This window comes from Schistocerca americana, chromosome 4 (genome assembly GCF_021461395.2).
Source record: "Schistocerca americana isolate TAMUIC-IGC-003095 chromosome 4, iqSchAmer2.1, whole genome shotgun sequence".
In the NCBI taxonomy this organism is placed as follows: Eukaryota; Metazoa; Arthropoda; class Insecta; order Orthoptera; family Acrididae; genus Schistocerca; species Schistocerca americana.
The window spans coordinates 358352362-358377205 of NC_060122.1; the positions used below are offsets into that span (position 1 = coordinate 358352362).

General features: G+C 39.5%; 2 protein-coding genes across 4 annotated transcripts in view; one reads left to right on the forward strand and one right to left on the reverse strand.

The window, feature by feature from the left end:
* The window catches only part of LOC124613182 (patj homolog), a 475849-nt gene extending 463605 nt beyond the window's left edge, over positions 1-12244 (reverse strand). For 2 of the 3 annotated variants that reach the window (XM_047141825.1, XM_047141823.1), the window contains exons 1-2: positions 11871-12139; positions 2453-2692 (exon numbers count right to left, since the gene is read on the reverse strand). In XM_047141825.1, the coding sequence (XP_046997781.1) occupies positions 2453-2620 (168 nt within the window). In that variant the 5' untranslated portion in view covers positions 2621-2692; positions 11871-12139. The other variant, XM_047141824.1, reaches the window with a different exon arrangement.
* A 9-nt stretch (positions 12245-12253) lies between these two features.
* Positions 12254-22758, forward strand: LOC124613183 (TM2 domain-containing protein CG10795). Its single transcript, XM_047141826.1, has 3 exons — positions 12254-12738; positions 12835-12916; positions 21957-22758. The coding sequence occupies exons 1-3, from the start codon at positions 12555-12557 to the stop codon at positions 22231-22233; spliced, it is 543 nt and encodes a 180-aa protein (XP_046997782.1). The 5' UTR covers positions 12254-12554; the 3' UTR covers positions 22234-22758.
* The last annotated feature ends 2086 nt before the right edge of the window (positions 22759-24844 follow it).

Here is a 24844-nt window from a genome sequence, read left to right on the forward strand (position 1 = left end):
GCACATTCCACTGCAGAGGAAGTTCTCCGTCTCAGTATGTTATAAGAATGTGGCATGACAACTTACATTGTTAGAGGTAAATTCACCATTTGGCAGAAAATATTTTTTTCAGCTAGACTCTTTTTCTGTTTTTGAATTCCTGATCATTGATGAAGTCCACTTAATGTCCCATTTGGTCCCCTTTCAAGATTTGGACTCCTTACTATGGTCATACAACTAGCTGTTTGAAAATACCTTTAGTTGGGTGAAAAATTTTAAAGCCCATGTCTCTCTTCTGCAGTCAACAATACGTTAACTTTTTGTGAAAACCTCATTCCCTTTCCACGTGCAACAAGGTTAAGGGTGAGTTGCAGCACTGGCAGAAATTCTTGTGTCATCTCTCCTATTTTTTTCTGGCCAACATGCCACCCTTCTGGTGGTGATTTAGAAGCTGAATCCCAAATGCATATTTGCAGTAATTTTAAGCAATGTTGATTCATATCCTATTCCACATCCACATGAGTTGTTGGTGAAGTTGTCGGGGAACCAGCATTTCTCCCACATCAACTTGTGTGACGTATACCTGCAGGTGTCACTGAATGTTGCTTCTCAGCATTTTTCAGTACTCAACACCCCCTTTAGCCGTTATCAGTTAAGCACTTGCCTTTTGGAATTTCATCTACCCTTGGAATTTATCAAAGATATTTGGAGTATCCTTTTAAGGACATCCCCTGTTATATAAACTACCTCAATGACACCTGGGTCACAGGCTCCACATGTGAGGAGCATTTATACAATTTGCAGGCAGCTTTCCAAAGTCATCTGGAGGATGGCCTTCATTGCAAATTGGAAAAATATAGGTTTTTGCCCCAAAGATGCATTCTATAGGACACTTGATTAACAAAGATAGTGGCTTACTTACACACGAGCATGTCAAAACCATCATCAACTGGTTGACACCCAAGAACTTGAAGCAGCTTCAGTCCTTTTAGGGCAAGATTTCTTGTTATGCCCGTTCACTGCACAGGCTGTGCACACCTAACATCCTCTTAACCAGCTTTGCCAAAAGGATGTCAAATCTATGTGGTCTGCAGACTGTCAACAGGCTTCTCAGTCTCTCAAGCAGCATCTGTTCTCTGCCCTCTGTTTGGTTTATTTTACACTGGGTACTACTGGAGTATCCCAGTCTGGCACTGGTGTATCCTGCTGCATCAGAACCCAGATGACACTGAACAGGCCTTCACTTACGCATTAAAGACATGATCAGCAGTGCAAACTAACTATTCACAGGTGCGAAGGGAGGCACTTGCTGTCTTTTTGGTATTAATAAGGTTGTGTTTTTTTTTCTTTAAAAAAAAAAATCCAGTTCTACTCATCATGAACCACAGGCCATTGATTTCATTATTCGGCCTACATTCTAAGGTAATGGATAGGACTTTCCGCCACATTATCCATTAGGATGAATGGGCTTTGTCAGAGAATGTATACTGGCAACACAATATCCTGCTGCAGAGCATGTTCTGCAACATGATAGCTGTAACCTCAGTGCCTGTTTCACCTCATATTCCATCTGGATTCTCCCTCCTGACACCAGTTCCTGAGAACTCCACATGTGGGAATGCGCATTACAACATGCGCTTGGTTCTTGTCATCCACCTGGCCTAAATTTACATTAATTTCTGTGGTCACATCATTTATTTTCAGTAATTATTCCTTTTCTTCATTCCTTTCTATTTTACTGTATCTTTTATTTTTCCCTCCTGTTTATCCCCCCTCTCCCCCTCCCAGTCTATATGTACAAGCACTTAGCTTTCCAGTTTTCCACTCTTATTGACCTTGCATGACGTTTTTTCAGTAATCTGCATCATGCTTATTACCCTACCTTTCACCTTTAAGTTACATTTTCAAATCCCATCCTATGCAGACAATAACAATCAGTCTTCCCTTCTCATCTTATCTGGTAAGTCTCCCCTGACCCAGGGACCTGGGTGACTTTTCTGTTAATCTCCCCATTTCCTAAAAATTGCCAGTCATTTCCCTTCATCCCTCTTCCTTTCCCTTCAATCCTTCTGCAAAAAGAAAGAATCACTATCTCAGAAAGCTTGCATATTTCCAAATTTTTTATGCACTTGTTGAGCAGATTTTTTATCTGTGCAATTATATTATAATAAGGAATTTGTTACAAATGTTTATTTTTAATTATTTCTGCACAGTTCATGATATGGATGGTTAATGTTAATAAACTATCTTTGAGTTATTGTCTTTGTCACCCATCATTCTCATCCCATACCATTCCAACCTCCTTCCCCTCTCCGTATTTTCCACTTTTTATCTGCACATTTTTGGAATTTTGCCCCCTGTAAGTAAGTATTCACCATCTCCTCCTAATTTTATACTATTCTCAACTGGGTTTCCTTTAGGTATAATCAACTTAATATGTCTGAGATTAAAGAAAACTTTTCATGTCACTAACCTGGATTGTAACAATGCTCCGAAGAATAGGATTCTCAAGCACTGAAATGAGAAGGTCCAAATCATCCTTTGTCTGTGCTTGAAGCTTGGCATCATCACTCACATCAATTGTGTGCTGGATGTGTTCTAGCAACTGCAGAGCTGTGGAAATATCAGCTTGCAGTGGCATGGTCTCGTGCTTCTAGGGGCTGAGTGAGTATATTTTACATTAATCTGCTAGATCCCAAATGAAAAAGCTGATCTGAAAGAAAAAACGCAGATAAGATTGTTAGTTGTTACATATCATGCTCCAGATAATAAGTAAAGTGACAGTGCTCTCTCTCTCTCTCTCTCTCTCTCTCTCTCTCCCCCCCCCCCCCCCCCTCCCATCTTGCAGCACTCCCCTCCTCCCCAACAACACACACACACACACACACACACACACACACACACACATATTAGTTTTATTGAAAGCTTCTGTGAACCTTCTGAAGTTGAAGGTTTTCAGTGCAAGCTTGTTAATGAGAAGATATACATATAATTTATAATGAAATTTGTAGAAATGTAACACAAAGAAAAATAAATCAGTTAAACATAAAAAAGTAGGGCCCAATGCATCAAAATTTTCAGGGTAGGTGGTACAATGTGTGTACCACCATTCCTCCTTGCTAAAATGCAAGGCAGTAAAAAAACATACTACTTAATTTTGAAGCCCTGACTCTTCCAGCTTGAAGGTATGTCTGCTGAACCATTCATTGTTCCCACTATGACTAAGAGGCGTGAGAAGTAGTATTGTTCCAAATATTCCATTTGTGGCTACAGTGTCAGTGGTTTGTGGGCAAGAAACTGGCACCAGGTAGGGTACCAAATGTGTTCCATTCGTATCAGATCAGGTGAATTTGGTGGCCAAGAAATCAACATGAATTCACTATCACGCTTTTCAAAATCACTGTAGCATATTGTGGCCTGTAATATGTCATCATCATCGCGGAAGGCTTGAAGCATGAAGGGATGCAGGTGATCTGTTCACATAGTCCACAGCTGTAACAGTGCCATTGACTACAACCATGGGTCCCATGTAATATCAGATGAATACCCCCCATAGTATAATACTGCCCCCAATGGCCTGAGTCTGTGGCACAGAGCATATTCCTGGCATTGTCCACTTGTGTGACAGTGCATTCAGATGCGACCACTGACCAGGTATAACAAGAAATGTGATTCATCTGACACAGCCCAATCTCTATGATCCAGTTCCCACTGCAATTATAACTGACAGTGTTATTGGTTCATCATGAGAACACGTAGGGGTCATTGCTGTGGAGCACCAGGTTCTACAAGTGCATTGAATAATGTGCTTGAAACACTTCTGTCTGCACCAGTATCATACTTTGATGTCAGATCTGCCACAGATCACCACCTATCCTGTTTACAGAGTGAGCAAGTCCCCAATCTCCACTGTCTATGATGGAGCATAGATGTACATCACTTTTTGCCTACTTCAATAACTTTCCTCTGATGCTCAAAACAGTAGCAAACAAACAGCTTCATCAATTCTGAGATGCTCACCCCAGACACTGGACCCTAACAATCTGCCTTTTGTCAAAGTCGCTTATGTCAATGGACTGCCCCATAATCACTAGAATGATTCCATTTGTTCCTGCTCTAATCATTCTCTTCGCCTACTGAATTACATGCCCGCAGCATCACTGGGTACCATTCAGTCTCGCAGTGGGCAGTGGCCATAATGTTTCCTCACTGTTGTTGGTGGGTTGTTTTGGGGGAGAGACCAAACAGCGAGGTCATCGGTCCCAGCTCACTGATGTATATGCCAATCTGAGTACTGCAAGATTTTTGTATTTGAGTTCAGTATATGTTTTTAGTCTGGAGTTGATACATACTAGGCACGCCAATAATTTTGTCACTCTCTTCGTGTGTCCTCCTTTTCAATGTAACTTGAGTTGATTTTACATGTGGTTACTTGTATTATGTCACATCTTTCTCTCAAAATGACATTGCAAATCCCGTATCCCTCAAACTGATATCCATGGCTATTTCAAACAGTCTTACCTTCCTCCCCTTTCCGTGTCACTCACGGAGAAAAATTTATCAGTAGTAAATGACTCAGATCTATTGCTTAACTCTTAAAGGTTACTGCCCTGGCTTCTATGTTTTATTGCAGGTCTTTAAATAATGTGTATTATTCCCCAGTACCCTTATATGATAAGAGTCTGCTTGTACATATTTTGTTCTTGAATCTTAAATAGTTGCAGAAATATCACATTTTATGTCTCAACGACTGTTTCAGTGTAATGCAATTGTGATCTATCCAGTTATATACATGACTTTCTCACCAAGTTCAAGTCTGTTATACCCACTTGTTACTATTTATTTATATTATTTTTATGTCCTTGGATTACTTAAGCTGGAGTACTGATATAATATTTTAACATTCACCTTCTATACATATGTAAACAGTAAACTGTTATGTTGTATCATAATTATAGGCCATTTTCCCTCTCTCTCTTCTCGGAGGCAGGAGAAAGAAAGAATGAAAGAAAAAGAGACACAGAGAGTGAGAGGAGAGTGAGAGAGAGAGAAATGAAGTAACTGAAACAGTATAGTTGGTTGTAACAATATTAGAGAAGGAAAGTAGCCACTCACCATATAGTTACAGATAGGCAAAAAAAAAAAAAAAAAAAAAAAAAAAAAAAAAAAAAAAAAAAGATTCTCACAATTATAGCTTTTGGCCATTAAAGTCCTTGTCAACAAAACACACACACACACAACTGCAGTCTCAAGCAACTGAAACCACACTGTATAGTTGATTGGTTTGAATATACTTCACTGGCCATTTGCTAAAACTGAGTCCAAGTCCCTAGCTAGGTTTGCAAGCCTCATTTTATCAGAAAATACAAGTAAAAGGTATGTCAAAATGTTGCCCATTAATAAGCATAAGCCACAAGAAACTGGAAATTGCTGTGAATGGATACGTCAGGAAAGCTACTGGGGGTTATGTACTACAAGTAGCTCAATTAATACTATCTCCTGTGGGTATTCTCCTCTACAAGAAGTACAGGATCTATTACAACCCATTCACTTCACCTTGAATGGCATTTACAGAGGAGGCAGGAACCAATAAGTGCCAATGGTGTTACAGCTATCACCCTAACCTTCAAGTATGAGCAGCTCTCATTAAAACTGAAACTTAGCTTGTGAGACACACTACACAGGGTGTGAAGCCCGATACTCTGTGGGTCAGGAGAATCCAAGTGCTTATGAATAGGGGTCTGTTAGTCATCATCAGCAGTTCAAACATATGCAAATAATAGTAGCCTATGACAGTAATGGTAACGACAGTAACAGTTGGGAATTATCAAGTGGGAGGTCTCATTCAACATTTTGAAGAGGCATTTCTGGCAGGCCTAAGGTAAAAGGGTGCAGACTGTACCACACAAGGAAACATATAATTCTTCTTGTCTTGGTTCCAAGACCAAGTTTCAGTGACTGCCCGAGAAGGTTGAGACGACCAGCCTTGCACATGGAATATTGACTAAGTTCACAATCTGCAGAGTTGCACCCCAGAACTGATTGTGGCTCATTGGTTCCGAGTCAAGCGGAAGGCAAGAACCAGAGACTTTGAAGGCTTTGTGATAAGCTAGGCTGCGACTTCCTACAGTTGTGTCAAAAGACTGAGAACTGCAGGGCGACCCTAAATGTGTCACGAGTGAACAGTACATCAAAGGCTGCTACTCACATAGCTGATACATGTGGGGGCTTAAATGGGGGATTTTTAAATTAGGTGACTCTCCATCCAGCCCCGATAACGGTACTTGTAGGACATCCCACAGAAGCAGGAAAAAGTACAAAGAAATGCCATCACCCACTTGCCCCCACATACGAGACTACTACATTCCCAGTGATCAAATGCAGAAGTATTAGCAACAATGTCCCAGAGTGTAATGCACTAATAAAAAGCAGCTGAGTTCACATATACTAAGTTCAGAATGTAGGCTAAAAACCGAAATTAGTAGCAATGATATTTTGGGGTAGATCTAAGAGTTTATCAAAAGATAAGCTAATTGGAAATGGGAGCAGTGTATATGTCATCACTACAGACCTGAAAACATGTCATCTATTTTTTTTGTGAAATTAGCACCAATCTTGGTAAATGACTGCATGTAAAAATTGACAATCAACTAGAATAAATAACTTGTGGAGTGGAATGTTTGCTTTTTGCAAAAACTTCAACAGTTTTCTTCTTTGGGGTATATTTAAGCTTTCAACAGGTTCTGTGGTGTGTTGCCTCAGTAGTGTGACAGGATTTGTGATCTCCATCAGAAAGTTCACACTTGGTTGTAATTGCTGGGAAGTAATCTGGTCAAACCCAAGGAGATATCTGTAGTACCCTACGGAAGTGTGGTAGGCCCTCTGCAATTCTTAATATATATAAACAATTTAGAAGACAATCTCAACAGCCCTTTTAGATTGTTTGCAGATGACACTGCCGTTAACCATCTAGAAAAATCATAAGAAGATCAAAACAAACTGCAAAATGATTTAGACAAGATACCTATATGGCGTGACAAGTGGCAATTCAGCCCAAACAATAAAAAGTGTTGGGTTCTCCACATGAGTAATAAAAAATATTATGTTAAATTTTTGTTACATGATAAATCATACAAATTTAGAGGTTGTCAATTCAACTAAATGCCTATGAATTATAATTACAAACAACCTGCACTGGAACCATTACACACAAAATGTTGTGGAGAATGTGAACCAAAATCTGCATTTTACTGGCAGACCACTTAGAAGATGCAACAAATCTAGACTACCTACACGAGGCTTGCTCATCCTCTTCAGGAGTTTTGTTCTGTGGTATGTGATCCTTACCATATAGGACTGATGGAAAACATGTGGTATGTGATCCTTACCATATAGGACTGATGGAAAACATCAAAGTTCAAAGAATGGCAGCTCATTTTGTATTATCATGAAACAGGGGACAGAGTGTCACAGATATGACAACCGAGCTGGGGTGACAATCATTAAAACAAAGTCTTTTTCATTGCAGTGACATCTTTTCATGAAATTTCAAGCACCAATTTTTACTTCTGAATGCGAAAATATTGTGTTGACTCCCATCTAACATAGGGATAAATGACCACTGTATTAAAGAGAAATCAGAGCTTGCATTTAGGTGTTCATTACCCCATGAGCCATTTAAGAGCAGATTTGTTGATAATATTCTGAAAGGTGTTCTGTGAATCCTCTGCTAAATGCTAAAGTATAAAGTGCAAAGCGGTCACATGGATGTATACGTAGATAGGATGATTATTTCTGTAGAGATGCAGCTACATTTTGTTGCCAGTGAATGGCAAGCTTTTCCGAAGGCCTGTCTGTGACTCAACATATCCTCTATGTGGTGAGTAGCAGCCTCTCCTCCTCATAATACTGTCTTCATTCTTTCTTGGATCTTCCACTGTTTTATATACCATAGGGCACTCTAGTAGGTATATAAAAATGTGTGTATTCAAATGCAATAATTTCAAAGCAGTCAGTGACAAACTTTCAGAGAATTATGATTTTGTACAAAATAACATTTACATTTTTATTCATACATGTTTCTGTGACGATCAAAAATACAAATTGAAACATGGTACCACTGGGATCAATGTTTACTATACAGCATGCATGAAGTTAGGTGCTCTTGTGCATTTCACTCCTGAATGAATACTGTGGTGCTCCTTCAAACGATACAGTACATATCTCTGACTCAGAATTCCTTGAGCACAAATACAGGAACAGTATGCCATCCAAATTTATTCATAATTCCACAACCATCAGCATTACATCCAGTGGGTTCAGTATTCCTCTCCACCCACACACATTCCCATTGGCATATTGGTCTTAATTCACTCAAGCCATGCTTTCAGCTGGACTGTACATTGGGAAGAAAACCTAATTTGAATATTTTGATAGTATGTTAAAACACACTTTTTGCACAAAAATCTTACACTGTATTTGTGTACGTCCTGAGCATGGTAAACTATTGTCTCCTATGAATATATAAGTCATTGAGATATTATAGTTTTCTATAAATTCTGTTATTAACATGAATCACAAAATGGAATGGTTCTCTGTAAAGGCAAGCAAGTATCTGCAACTTCAATAGCTGCAGCTTTATGGAAACATGGTAGTAAAAAAAATACACCAGTGTTATTAAGTACTATGAGACAGTCAACTTCTGTATTGTAGTTGGAGTCTTACTGGAATTTATATCTACATACACACTCTGCAAACTACTTTAAAGTGTATGGCAGAGGGTATGACCCTTTGTATCAGTTATTAGGACTTTTTCCCATTCTATTCATGTGTGGAGCACAGGAAGAATATTGCTCAAGTGCCTCTGTGCTGACTGTAATTAGTTTAAACCAATAACTTAAAATTGGTTCTAGAAACTTTCTAAGTAGGTTTCCATGGGATACCTTGTGCCTATCTTCAAGTGCCTGCCAGTTCAGTTCTTCCAGAAACTTCATCACTCTCTCCCGATGATCGAACACACCTGTGACCATTCGTGCTGCCTTTCTTTGTATCCATTCAATACTCCCCGTTGGACTATTTGGTACGAGTCCCACAGACTTGAGCAATATTCCAAGATAGGCCACACCTGTGTTTTGTATGCAGTCTTCACTGTAGACTGACTGCATTTCCCTAGTATTATACCAATGAACTGTGGTCTGCCACCTGCTTTATCTACAAATGAGACTATGTGATCACTCCATTTCACATCCCTACAAATTGTTACACCTAGATATTTGTATAAATTGACCAACTTCAACTGTGACTTATTAAGATTATTAATAATATTATTATTTTATTCATTTATTTTTTTCGAAAGGCGCAACTTTACATTTCATAAAATTTACAGCAAGCTGTTAAATCTCTGCAGCACTGTGAAATCTTATCATGATCTGACTAAATATTCTGCAACTGTTTTCAGGTGGTAATTTATCACAGGTAACTGCATTAACTGTAAAAAAAAATCACATTATTAATAATATTTTCCGCAACTCATTGACAAAAAACAGGAACAGCAAGAATTCCAATACACTTTCTGAAGGCACACCAAAAGTTGCTTCTACATCTGTTGGACACTCTATGGAAGATAACTTGTTGCATCATCCCTACCAAAAAATCCTCGATCCACAGACAAATTTCATTTGACACACCCATACGATCATACTTTCGATAGTAAGTGTAGATTTGGTACCAAGTCAAATGCTTCATGGAAATCGAGAAATACTGCAACCACATGACTGCCTTGATCCATGACTTTCAGTACATCATGTGAGTGAGGTGTGAGTTAGGTTTCACATGACTAGTTTTCAGAATCCGTGCTTGTTGGCATGGAGGAAGTCATTCTATTCGAGACAGCTTATTATGTTTGAGCTCATATGATGATCTAAGATTTTACATCAAATGGATATCAAGGATATTGCACAGCAGTTTTGTGAATCACTTCTGCTACCTCTCTTATAGACAAGTGTGACCTACACTTTCTTCCGACTGCCACAGTGTTTTCTTCAAGCAATCTACAGTTGATTATAGTTAAAACAGGAGGTAACTCACTCACAAAGTCGCTATATAATATGATGGGGATTCCATCAGAGCCTGTAGCTTTGTTCAGTTTTAATGATTTCAGCTGTTTCGCGACACCACTGACACTAATACCTATTGCACTCATCTTTTCAGTGGTACAAGGATTAAAATGGTGCAATTCTGTTGTGTTTTGTGTGTAAGATAATATTTGAAAACTGAGATAAAACTTTAAGCTTTAATTTTGCTAACCTCAGTTTCAGTTCCTGTCCCATTCGCTAGGAACTGGACACTAACTTCAGTGCCAATAACAGCCCTTACAATGGCAAGAATACCTTTGGGTTCTGTGAATTGCTCTCTTGACACAAACTTTTTTTTTTTTTCATTTGCATCTGTCTGTCTACAGCCCTCACCTTTGTTCTTCACCTGTTATGCGGTAGTCTCTGTTTTTTTAGTTTTTTTTATAGTGACTCTTTTACTGAGTACACATCTGTCCATGCATGGTGAACTATTGTTTAAAAATTGAGCCACAGTTCCTTTAAATGCTCCTGCCCTGAGCTAAAAGTTCCACATTCCTCACTGAGACACAATTCCATTGCTTCTTTATCTAGTTTAATGAACACACAAGTCTTTCTACTCATTGTAGATGACATTTGTACTTAGATAATTGTTGCTACAATTGCCGGATCGTCACTAATACCAGTATCGAAGAGGACATCCTCAAAGGTGACAGGTCTGTCTGTTGCCATTAGATCTAAAACATTTGCCATTAGATCTAAAACATTTCCCTCATGAGTGGGGTTTCAAACCATCTGTTCTTGGTAGTTTTCAGTGAAGGCATGTAGTAATGTTTTGCAGGGTGTCTTGTCACAAGTAATTATTCACAGTGTCTCTTGTCATATTCATCACTAACAAAACTATAATTGGATGATTAAAGTCTCCTCCATTGATTACAGTGAGAGTGAGAACTTACATACAACAAAACAATTGATGCAACCTTCTTTATTTCAAAGTACAAAATGATGATGTATGATTAAATATACAATGGGCTTCTCCATCCCAAATGCTCACTGAAATCCACAATTGCTGTCTTCCAAAATAATATCAGTCCGTCACGAGAACCAAGATTTAAAAGGGAGGGGGAGAGGTTTAATACTAACTTTACCCAAGTTAGGGGCAAGTGAACACTTGTTAACAACAATTATGTCAAAAAATCCAGTTATGAACTTCCAGCATGCTGGAATAGCCGTGGGTCAGCAACTTCTGTTAATTAGTACATCGAAAAACCAGTCCAAATGTGCAAATTTCAAAAAGTGATATTTGCAACTTAAGGCTGGTTTTTCGCTGTACTAAAATCAATCGCTATTAATTTTCGTTTCAAACAGCTCATGTTACAAAGCACTGTTTACGACTTTTATTGAACTAAGAATAAGAAAATGACTTGGGAATCATGTAAGCCTAAATGTGTTCACAACATTGGCTTACTACGCTGTCCCTATCTGTATGTAATTAAAAATCTAATACTGACGTAAGTGGCATAGGCCAAGTTTAATTCTTCCTGCAGATACGCGCCTTGAAGTACTTCTCTAAGGGAAACCTACGAAAACACACGCCAACACAGCGACATAGTGTATTTCTTTCATAGAGGTGAACTTCGGGATGTTGCTGACGGTTCTCAATTTGCGAGGCGGAAAAAATAAATAGGATCTTCTACGTATGTTCCATGGTTTTGTCCAGGGTTTCATCCAACACACTGCAGAGGTTTACAGCCCCAAAACATGTCATGCAGCATGCAACTGACTATATGGCTTATACCCGAAAACACGACAAATGTTTACCTATCAAGGTAATCGGCACTGGAGAACTCATAGCAGATGGTCTGAATTTGTTTACGTATTTGGTTTCTGTAGCTTGATACAGTTCAATCACAATAACATTATATCTCAAAACACCACTCCTGCCTCCACTTTCAATTGATGCACAATACTTTGACAGCCAAAGATACCCTAACAAACACCTTCTACGACGACTTTATTCATTCGGTTCTTGTGAAATGTGAATACATACGAAGGATTTGCAGCTTAATTTACTGCTCGATGAATAAATTAAAATAACTCAGCACCTGTAATCACGTGTCAGGATGCGTACAACATTCCGCTAAACCTAAAAGCGTAGCGTATTAAACAGGGAGCTCAGAGATCTCAGGACCAAGTTCGGAATACCAACATAAGAAAGAAAAAAGTTGCCAAGAAACGTCACAGTTCACCCAATTTTCGGGATAGAACATGAATTCTGTCTTTTATAAGTGAATACTAACTAATGTTAAATGAATCTGTTCCCTTTTTGATGCAGTACCTGTTCGATTCTGAGCGTGGTTTTTTAAAATGGAACGTCGACCCATAAATACAGCTGATCGTAAACTATTGTCAACAAGATTTGTTTATGATATCCGCTTAGTAGTGGCAGATGCAGTTGTCTGCAGAATGTTTACATGAGTTTCAGAAAACTGCAACGTGCGGGAAATGATTAGAGTCTTATTGATTATTCTAGCTGTGTCCATTACTTGTCGTAGTCATGAGATTACTGATGTGGATTGTACTAAGCTTCGGATGGGCCAGTATTTGTGTCCTGATCCAAGCTACGAATATATCGACATAAAAACTCAGCAACCTCGTGGTTGTATGCGTGAAACAAACAGAGCAAAAGGTATGTATTGTTTTAAATTTATTAAAAAAATCCATGAAGATCGTTTTTGTTTCAGATGCTGTATGTATACGCTCTAATCAAAATTTTTCATCGCAGTAATGTGCAGAGCAGCGCCAGGTATCGTCTGCCGAGACACAAAGAATTCAACTTTTTTCAAAGAAATTCCGTGCAAGTGGACGTAAGTATATTGCAGCATGTTGTTATGGATGACAACTGAAAGTAATATAGTTTTTATAATTATACTTCCCTCAAGACATTTGGGTCACACCTTTATCCTTTCCAATTCCATCATTATCGTAATATAGTTTGTTGAAATCACTTTAATGTGAGGTTTCTGTGCTCCCCTTATTCATGTTTCCCCATGACATTTAGATGTATCATCATTAGCAATTTGTGCTGCCATTCGTGTGTAGGTTTAGGTACTATGTGATATAACTAAGCTACACATCAGTAAATCCCTTATTTGTAATTGTGGAAAGGCCTCTCCGTAAATAATTCAGATTGTTTAATGTTCTATGTGGTTCCATAAATTTCTCTGCTAAAGGTCAAAAATATTTTATCCGACATTGTTACAGAGGACTGGGATCAATAACTTATCTTAAATGGAATCTTTCTTTGGTGAGCCTAGTGAAGTGGGGAGTTGTTGGCACACTGGACTTGCATTCATATATACAATTTAAAATTCTGTTCCCCAACACCAGAGTACGTGAGGCTAAACATCTATCCATATTATAAAAGTGTTTGTATGTATCTTCCATATCTCCTCCTAAACCACTGGATTGATTCAAACAGTGAACTGATGGGGGGGGGGGGGGGGGGGGGGAGACAGGTGGTTCTTATTCTTACTATCTCTCAAAGGGATGAAGGTGGGGGTGAGAAAGGAGCTTAGCTCAATGTATTCAAGTAGCCACACTATATTCATCCAGTACTTGAGAAAGAGAATATTTAGTGACTTGCAATCAACTTTACACACAACTTAAAACCTTAGACTTTTTCTCACTGGCACCTCCACATAAATATGAAAGGAAAGTAGTTTATTGAATACTTCGTTTTCACTGTTCATACAGTAAAACTGTTGTACCAGCATGACCTTTTAAGATATTATTTCTTTACTACTAGCTGTATTCACAACACATTTTACAATATATGGTATATTTTTTCAGACTTACTCTCCAGGACAGATTGTCTGCTGACAATCTAGCTCACTTACAGGATGTCAATTATGAATTTTCCCAATTTGTTCTCTTTATTTTACACCACATCTTTTGTTTGATTTATGTTCTGCCCCCACAGCTGTGTTATTTTACACCACATCTTTTGTTTGATTTATGTTCTGTCCCCACAGCTGTGTTTGATTTCAGTCTCTTCAGAATTCTTCTACAGAATGTGCAGGCTATGCAAGGAAAAGCCCAATACCTACCATTGTAGCCAGTCCACCTAAAGGGTTGGGAGGTAACTCTACAGTGGTAACCCCCTGACCCTGCAGGGATCTCACTTTTTGATGCCTGAGCTATCATGTAACCACACCTGCTAGGGAGATGATGCTTGCCCATTTGGGGGCTCCAGAACTCTGGGCAATGGCTGTTGTGCCAGGTGGCCTTAGCTCTGGTTGGATTGTGCCTGTGGAGAGAGCTTTCACACAGAGTAGGCAATATCTTTGTGGCTATTTGACATCATGAAATGACAAAAGTTGACAGACTGCAATTCAGTAAAGATCATTATGACCCTACGAACTTTCTCTCCTTGGCCACACACTGCAAGGAAAACAAGATCAATTGACTTGCAGACACCCCCAGTTTCTGGGTTGTACCGGAACAGATGGAGGCTTCTTTGCTGTACTAAGCCGATGTTCTTTATAGAGAATAGTGGTGGACTCTACTCCCTTACTATATTATGAAGTGCCTGTCTCCATCTTCATTAGGATGGCAAATTCTACCCAATCCTATTTGCTAATCTTTTGTAAACAACCTATAATAACTTATAAGACTCCAAACATGGTACAGGGAGTAGTTTTTCACTGGGACCCAATGCTGCAAACAGATGAAGATGTACATAAACTTTCAGGGAGGTGAGCGATCCACTTCATATGCTATGTGCGTCAAGCTGTGTCAGACATCAAGGCTGACACCAGTGCATTCATCCTTACTTTTGAGAGGAATTCATTTCCAGAGAAGATCAAATCCATGGCTTACCTCAGAGATGTGAAGCCACATTTTCCACTCCTTATGTACTTTAAATGCCACCATAGTGGGCATATATTTCCCTGGTGTACATATAACCCAATTTCTGTAGACTGTGGCCAACCATTTCATGAAAATCTACCATGTGCACTTCCACCTTTCTGTGTCAATTGCAAGAATGAACACCCTCCCCAATCCTCCCAAGTGTGCTACCCTAATTAAGAAGTGCAAAATCCAGTAACGGAGGATCACAGATTAGCTCTCTTATTTTGAAGCTCAGAAAAGAATATGATTGTTTGTATCCTGTCTCAGTGATATCAATCTTCTCCATCACAGTGGCCAGGTCATTAGCAGTATGTGGTGTATTTAGTCCCTTGATGCTGACCTGTGGTAGTCACACAAATAAACTTGACCATGTGGGTGATTAGCCCCCCCCCCCCCCCTTTTTGTGGTTTCTTTGGCACCATCTCCGGGAATCATTCCCCACACCCACCCAGAGAAACAGCAGCCATCTCTGGCATCTACTAGTCACAGGGCTCCCTATCAGGAAACCTTTCCCCAGTAATCCACCGGTCAGCAATCTGACATCAGCCAGTGGCTGAAGCAGTTATAGACTGGTGGTCCCAGGGATGTCCACTCTTCTTCTGTTCTTACACCCCCGTTGAATAAGCCCAAAAATGAAAAATCTCGAGAGAAGGCTACTCTAGCGACCTTGGAGGTGCCAGATTCTGGTACGCTGTGGGCTCCAAACTGATGTTTGGGACATTGTTCCATCCCCCTTTGCAACAGACAGTGATCTTGGAGTGTGACTTGTCCTCCTGTCACATTCAAACCTATCCAGGACACCAAGATGTGGTGATCCAATTGATCTGCAACTCTTCAAGGTTACCATGCATTCTATTTTACAGGCTCCGACAAGGTATCTGCAGAGATTTGTACATTGGTTCACATAGATCTTGTCTGTAAGTGGGCTTCCCTGTGTACATTTTGAAAGTGATAGGAGTGCAGGCGCAAATGACTGCTATGATCACTATTTGTAATGTTTGTTTACCTTCAGGCAGGGTACTTACTTACCTTGAGATGACCACTTCAACTCAATAACTCTGCCCTCCTTCTCTCCTACTTGGGAATTTACATGTGCCCCACCCATTGTGGGGAAGTATCACTTCATCTGGTTCTGTTCTTCGGACTGATCAGTTTATTTCTGACTGTGATCTTTGTGACCTTATGATCTCTTTCCCCAGTCTCATTGCTTCACTACAATGATTATCTTTGTGATTGTGACCTCATTCCAGTGATCATGTCACTTCCTTGTCACTGCCCGATAGACTACTTACCGTGTAGGGTTCTCCAAAGAGCCAACTGTCAGCTGTCTGGCTGTAGCCCGCCCTCCGTCATATTGCATTGACGAGATTTTTGGAGACTTCCCTGGCTCAGTCACCTGCATTGCTGGAACTACTATGCTGTTTTCTATGGGCTCCCTATGCCACTATCTGATGCAATGGCAGACCAAATAGCTTACAACTGCTAGTCAGAATTGTTGAAGGGCCCTGCAACATCTCAAGTGAGTTCCTTCACCTACTACCCTCATCACTTTTAAGCAGCTCTGTGCTAAGGCTCACTATCTACTTAATGCTGGGAGCTCTACATCTCCTCCTTGAGAACATATACCTCTTCATCCCAGGTCTGGGCCATGCTCCATAGTCTGCTGGGCCATCAAACATCAATAACTGTTCTGAATCACCTCCTTTGGGGTGGTATATCAACTAGTGCACCAGTTCTTGCAGCTCACTTTGTGACTACATCAGCATCCTCCTCTTACTCAGACATGTTTCTCATGTACAGGGTGATTTTTTTTTTTTTTTTTTTTCCACCGTGTACAAATTCTAGGGATTGATCGATGAGAGGATACACAACAAAAAAAATCTAATTAACTTATGTCCCGAAATGCTTAGTTTCCGTGCTAGAGACCATTTATTCAATCATACATTGTTACAGAGACTGCAGTCTAATGTGCACTGTACCATGCAGCCACAGTCACAGTATGTGCTGAAAATGGGCTCCATGAGCCTCAACACATGCGCATATGCGCTGTAGCATGTTCTGTCTCACACGTTCACTTTGGTTTGGCTGCATCCGAACAGTGTCAAAGGCACCATGAATATGCTGCTCCAGTGTCTCCACATCTGGAATGGGCTCTGCATACTTTTGAAATGGCCCCATAACCAGAAATCTCGCGGGTTGAGATCCGATGAACAAGCAGGCCATGCAACTGGACTCCCTCATCCAATCCTTTGACCAAGGAAGTCATAATTGAGATGTGTCCGGACGTTAATGGCGAAGTGGGCTGGAGCACCATCATGTAGCAGCCACATAACCCTCTGAATCATCAATGGCACTTCTTCCAACACGCGAGGCAAAGTCGCCTGCAAGAAACACCAATAGTTCTGGCCTGTTAGGTGATGTGGATGGAAGACTGGTACCAAAATACAATCACCTATTGTCCTGGCCCGCACTTTCCAGCTGCACTGATGCTGATGATTTGCTGTCACCGTACCACAGGGGTTCTGCATACTGTCCCACAGATGACTGTTATGAAAGTTGAAGATACCACTCCACATAGAGCTGGCCTCATCTGCGAATAGGATGGATGACACAAATCCTGGAATTGTGGTTTCCTGGTAAAGAAAACAGTGACAAAACTGCTCCCGGTGTGGAAGTCTGTCGCTAGTAATTCTTGTACATTCTGTAAGTGATAAGGGTAGTAACAATCATCATGAAGAATATTCCACACGGTCCTCTGGCTTATTCTATAGTGGTGGGCCATCTGTGTGGTACTGACATGGCAGTCACCTTCCACAGTGTTAATCATACTTTCCTCCAGATGAGGTGTCCGAACATTTTGGGTATGTCCTTTATGATACCCTGCTTTCTGAAATAACCTTGTCTCAGACAAACAGCAAAACTCTGTTGCAAACATTGAATTCTGTGATTTCCGTCAGTGGGGATAGGTCTCCTGGTACAACCTTGCTGCCCACCACCCATTGCCATTTGCCTTTCCGTAAGTAAACATTGTGTACAGTGCTGTATCACATCCATTACAAGGTGAGTCAGCTAGAGAAGTAAATCGGGCACAATGTTATCAGTTACTGTAGCAGGTGGGTGTGCTAGGGCATGACGTATGAGGAACAGTACCCCCCTCTAGTAGGAAACCACGCATACTGTAACTGTGTCTGCATGGTACAGTGCATATTAGACTGCAGTCTCTGTAACAAAGTAGGATTGAATAAATGGTTGCTAGCAGGGAAACCTTGCATTTCCAGTTCATTAGACTTTTTTTGTTCCATATTGTCTCATCGATCAATCACTAGAGATTGTAACCGGTGGAAAAAATCACCCTGTATAAAAGACAAGTTGAAGATATCCCTCGTCCTTTATCCTGCATCATGCTGAACTGTATACGGATCCTTTCACTGACTGGGAATTGCTTAAGGCTCTTTACTCATCACTTGACACATCCCCAGGCTCTGATTCAATTCATAATCAGATGATCCAACATCAGACTCCATGAACTCAAGATCTTCAGCACTAGTTTGCTAGAAGATGTTTTCCATTTGCAATGGTGAGATAGTAACATCATCCCAGTCCTTAAGCTAGCAAAAAGCCGAACATGCATCAACAGCTACCAACTGTTTATTTTTACCAATGTGCTCTGCAACCGGCTTGAAGAAATGTTAGCCTGATGATTATGCTGGGTTTTCAAATCATGTTGTCTTTTCTCGCCTTATCAGTGTCAATTCCAGGAAGAACAGTCTACAACTGGCCATCTGATTAGATTGGTAACAGCAATCTGCCAGGCATTTTTCTTGCAATCTTTTTGACCTACATAAGGCTTACTATACCACTTGCACCATCACATTTTACTTACCATCCCTGATTGTAGCCGTCGAAGGTACATACTTAATATTTTTTAACCCTCCGATGGGTTCATGTTAGCATTGGTATGTCATACTGCTTTCCATACATCCAAGAGAAAGGCATCCCACAAGGCTCTGAGCTTACTTTTCCTCATAGCCATCATTGGGATAGTGACCTATGTCAGACCACTGGTCACTCCCACACCTTATGCCAGCAGATTTTGCATTTGATATAGCTCCCAATTTGTAACCATACCAGAATGCCAGATCCAAGGCATGATCTGAAGGGTCTCTGCCTGGACCCCTTCACAAGGCTTCCAATTTTCTCCTGCAAAAACACAAGTCTTGCATTTCTATCATCGTACCATGGTCAATCATGACTCAGAGCTCTACTTAGGTACTCAGTGTTGGACATTGTTACACAGTCTTGGTTTTTGGAACACCTCTTTGATTAAAAACTGATATTGCTACCCCATGTTCATCAACTAAAGATGAACTGCATGCAAAAGCTTAATGCTTTCTGATTCCTTGCCCTCACCTCGTTGACTGTTGGTTGCCTACTATCCTCTATATGTATTGGGCGCACTGGTTTCGGCCCAGTTGGACTATTGTTGCCGTGTTTACGATTCAGTGATACGCTCAGTTTTTAAATTGTTTGACCCAGTCAATCATCGTGGAGTATGACTGGTGACTGATACCCTCTGGACTAGTCATATAGACAGTCTCCTTGCCAAACTGGGGATCTTTCCTCTTCAGTTATGATGGTATCAATTCTTGCTTAATTATGCAATCACCATCTGACAAGTCTCGAGGAATATTTAATTGGGTTGTCTCCTGCATGCGGACTCTAAGGGACCCTATATCCTACCTCCTTTGCCAGCTGCCTTAGTCACTATGTTACTATGTTTTAATTTCTTTTAGATGTGGTTGGCCTCATTTTTCTACCACATCCTACTTTCCGTTTTAGGGGTAGTGCTCTGATGAATAGTGGATGCTTTTCATCCCTTTAACACTTTGATTATGATGGGAGAGGGAGGCACCTGTGAAAGGAATGGTTCCCATTGCATGTGGAGCCATGGGGGGACGCTTCCCTGTCCCCAAACACCTACTACTGACCTGATTATTTCTCTCACTATATTGATCAAATGAGACTCCCTAGAATTACACAATGGATTTTTATCTGATGAATTATTGTGGTCCAATGAAGAGTGGGAAATGGACAAATAGGGTATCAAATTGACCAACATAAGGTGTACTTTTGCATAAAAAGTTTTAATTACTTGAAAGTAATGATGTTAATTAAGAAAAACTTAATTGGTGATTTGATGGAAAAAATTTTATCTGAATTTTCATATCTAATCAAAGAATGGGAAATGGGCCAATGGGGTATCGAATTGATGAGCATGAGGTTGAGTATTGTAAAGAAATATTTAATTGCTTGGAAGTAGTCTGGATAATTAAGAAAAATATAATTAGTGAAATAATTCATGAATGGCTGCTACTTGCTATGAAAATAAATTGTCAAAAAAATCAAATCATTGCATAAATTGAAACTTCTTGGCTTTCTCTTAATTTGTATACTCTTAGTAACAATATAATCCTGATTGATATTTAAATGTATTGTATTTCTTGCTTCCTGAACAAAGCTTTGAAAACAAAGGAAAGATGGTCAAATATTATGTGAAGTGATTTATCTAAAAGTCAGAGTAAAATAGATTAGCAAAACATTTGTCATGCCTTTGAGCGATGATCAATATCATATGCAGCAGCCTTATGTCATGAGTGAAATTCCACCAGATCGATATCCCCTAATACTCGTTAACATTCCAACATTGTATGTTAAACATTTGAACTTTAAATTCTCACTTGGCACCTCATTTGCTGTATATGATTTGGAGAGTTATTCACAGGAGTGTCAAATGTTTCTCTATTTTATTTCGTACTTCTAGATAAATCCTTTCTACAGAACATTTAACTTTTTTATGGACCAGCTAATGTTAATTGTGTTCTTAGCTTGTCATTTTCATTATTATGAATCTCCTAGCTAAAAGGGATTCTGTGTACTGTAATTGTCTTTGTGTTTCAATCAGGATGACTGGGGGTAAAATGTGAGTGGGGTTTCTGTCACCACCAGTGAGACCTGAGAGACCCCTCCTCTGCTCCAACCTACATACTGGCCTGACCCATAAACTTTTATGTCTCTTTATATTATTTCTCAGTTCTGGTTTCACATTACTTTCAGAGCCTCAGTTTTACCACTCATACATACTTTTGTGATTCAGTCAATTTCTAGCTGACATCACTAACTCCAGATGAACAACCTCTTGATCAAGGGACTGGTGATTTCACTGTTTCGTCCCTTAACCCCAAAGCAAATAACCACTTAAACTGGCAGGTATGGCAGGATAGCGTAAGCAGATTCATGGATTTGAGTCGACAATAAGAGCAACAACTGATGCACACTCAGAACAGTCACAGAACAGAAAACACTGAATTTTCTTGAAATTATCAGGCAAAAATTGTTTAGTGAAGAAGCAAAATACAAGTTGATTACAAGACTAGTAATTTATTCATATCTACAAGAAAAGCAACTTTGAAAAAACAAATGACAGAAAATGACTGCATGTATATTAATAATAGATTCCTTTACCACCATTATTTTTGCACCACTCTCGACTTATACATGTGTTATGTATTTCTTTCCATGCTTCTTAAGTTTTCACATATATCTGTGTATTTTCTGTCTTCAGAAAAAAGAACCATAAATTCTTAAACTTATTGCTCTCATTCAATATTTCCATTCTGTTTCTGAAACTTTTGCCATTGGAAGTTGCACTCATTGGAGATAATGTGTAAGTATATGTGATACAAAGTACTTCACATGTTAGACCTAGTACTCATCTTACTGAATCTAAACTTAAACTTCATTGTCTTTTAAAGTGTAGTATTACCATTTTAGAAAATCAACAAATCTGTTAGGAATTATCCTTTTATCAAAGATAATTGTAATCTCAGTCTCTTTTTCCTGTATTCAAAACATTTTTTACTTTTTGTACTAAAAAATTTTGTGTTTGTCTCTTTATCTAGCCTCCATGTAAAGTCATTGTTTCTTTTCTTTTAGGAATGGTTACTCATTTGAAACAGCCCTGCTTCTTTCCATTTTCTTGGGCATGTTTGGAGCAGATCGCTTTTATTTGGGATACCCAGCCATTGGTCTCCTGAAGTTCTGCACATTAGGTTTCATGTTTCTTGGGCAGTTAGTAGATATAATACTTATTGCAACACAGACTGTGGGGCCAGCTGATGGGTCATATTATGTTATCCCACATTATGGTGCAGGTATAGAAGTAATTCGAAGCAATAACTGGACATACAAACTGCCACAGGATGACTGGTGAAACAGTATTCTGTTTGTTGGTCATCTATTAAAGATTAATATATGTGAAAAAATTGTGTGGTGGAAAAATTCACGAACGTTGTCTTCCATTGTTACACCACTGTGACTCTAGTGACATTTTAGACAGCTGCATCTGATACCAAGTGTGTTATCTTGAGTAACTGCAGATTTTCAGTGCTACATATTTATCCTGAATGTTACACTGGGTAGCATTCAAAGAGTGAACTGAAATATAGTATTCACTGAAATAACAGAAGTGAGAAATATTTTTTTTATCTCAGTGTGTCTGTTTAATTTACATTAGCCCAAACTTTTGCATTTTATTGTTAACCAATTTTGTTAACATAGGTTGTAAAGTGTAAAGTGATACACTCGTGCAGAAGGGAACAGAAGTGTGCCATGTCAAAGTGACATCTTAAAAACTTCCAGTACGTTTTAAATGTTATGAACATATACTGTTTCCTGTCTGTGATTTTTAAAGTATTGTGATATAGACTGAATAAAATGTTTGTATTTCTACAACTGACACACTAAGTAGTATTTCGTAATGTAATTATGTTAAATACTAGAATTATCATCTGGAGTATTTTTCTTTTTCCTCAGTTACATAAAAATGACACTTAGAGTGATACTTTATGAATAAATACTGTGCTGAAAAGCATATCGTGAGTTACTGAATATGAGTAACAGTACAGCTGTATTGTATGCCTTCTGAAAAGTGGAGGAGCAGTAGGCAGAAAAATAGTGTAGGAGCAGTTTGTTTCTTGAACAGTATTAGTGATAACAGTGAAAGCATTTTATTGGCGTCTCAACCATGCATTGCACAGTAACTTGTATTTATTGTTTTTTCCCCTCACATAATTACTTTTAATTGGACTGAAATTTCTTCTTTATAACTCTTAGTCACTGAATATTAATGTGACATTTGCTGTCTTTGTTTACGGAAACCAATTCCATGTGTGGTATTTAGAAGCAGGAACCTTTATCTCTGTATGCTTACTGCAGTGTGTGTTCAAATCAAAGATGAAAATACGGCTTCTGATTGAAAAACAAGCTTCAGAGTAGGTATTGAAGGTACTATACAATTACTCAGAGGACAAGCAATGTATATTCATTCTTGGTGTGTGTTGATTGTTATTGGTTTGGGGGGATGGGGGGACAGTTAGAGAAGTGAGCAAATCCATTTAAAAATGTGTCGGGTCTGGAGGGAGCCATGCAATACTAAAAATATATAAACAGTTTATTTCCAGGCACATGCTGTACCATGACCCTTACATTTGAAGAGACATCAGATACTGTGCATTGCGCATTTTCAGCAGATTATCTCTCAGATCTAAGGTCAAGGGATATATATAGAGCAGAGTAGCATTTATAATCTTGTAGCTCCAGTAGGAGCAGAGACACAGCTACAACATGTTTTTTTTTAATTCCCTGCTGTATAGGCTACCCTGTGCAACAGGTGTGCTGTATTGGGATACTATTGGCCTGCCTTATCGACTTGCTTTGCAACACAGAGTACACATTCAGAGCAACAAATGGTTTTCCAATCCCCAACATGTAGGCTGGCCTGCACTGCAGGCGTGTTGCGTTGGAATAATTTTGGCCTGCCATATCAACCTGATTTGCAGAGCAGTATGTTGGGGGCAAAAAAGTGTTTTTCAAGCCCCCAACATGTAGGCTGCCCTGCTCAACACCTGTATTGTGCAGGTTGCATTGGCATACCTTGCAAGGAGTAAATGTGTGGACGGGCCCTCCTGAGCAGAGAGAGGGCAGTGGGGGTGGAGGATGAGGTGAATAGAGAAAGGGGAGGGGGGGGGGGGGGGAGGAAGTGGACAGAGCAGAGTGGGTTGCTGTGTACTGTCACACTATGGTTGTCATGAAATCCAGTACATGCAAGTTTGCCATAAACAGGCAAATAAACAGTGATATTGGCAGACCAAATCAGTACTGATAATAGAAATTAAATTCATCATATATCTGAAAACAACAACACACAGAACATCCAGAGACCAATCCGTTAGTTAGAAGTTCATAGTAACTTGGTAGTTGTGTGCTTGTGCATAAGACTGTCTGCAGTGGTGCAACTGAATTTATCAGGCACAGCTGAGCTGTGGTTTAACTCACTATGCCCATTTAGGGTGCACCATTGCAGCAGCTCCAAATGAGGAATGAGGCATCATATATACAGCAACTAAGTCGCCTTGGGCGCAGTTCGTATCTAGATCCCTATTTTAGAGAGGAAAAGAGATGTACCATCTAGACCAGAAAAGAAGCCTTTCCTCTCTTGAGCTTGTCCACCACTAACATCCTTATTAATAATTTTCTGTGTGATTTTGCTGTAAATCTCTGCCAAACAGTGTATAAATTACCTGATCTGTTTGATGCACTTCGTCATGGTGTAGTTTTTGTAGCAGACCTCCCATTGTTAGTCTGCATGCCTCAGTCATTTCACTATCATCTAGCCACTGCATTGACGGGACCATGGGGGTCTCCACTTGCTCCGGCAAGTGTTTATATGGCTGTATGCAATTTTTTAATTTGTTAACCAGATTCTGCTCTCACATACCGTTTCTTGTATTAAATACTGTAGATTTATACTTCACTTTACATTT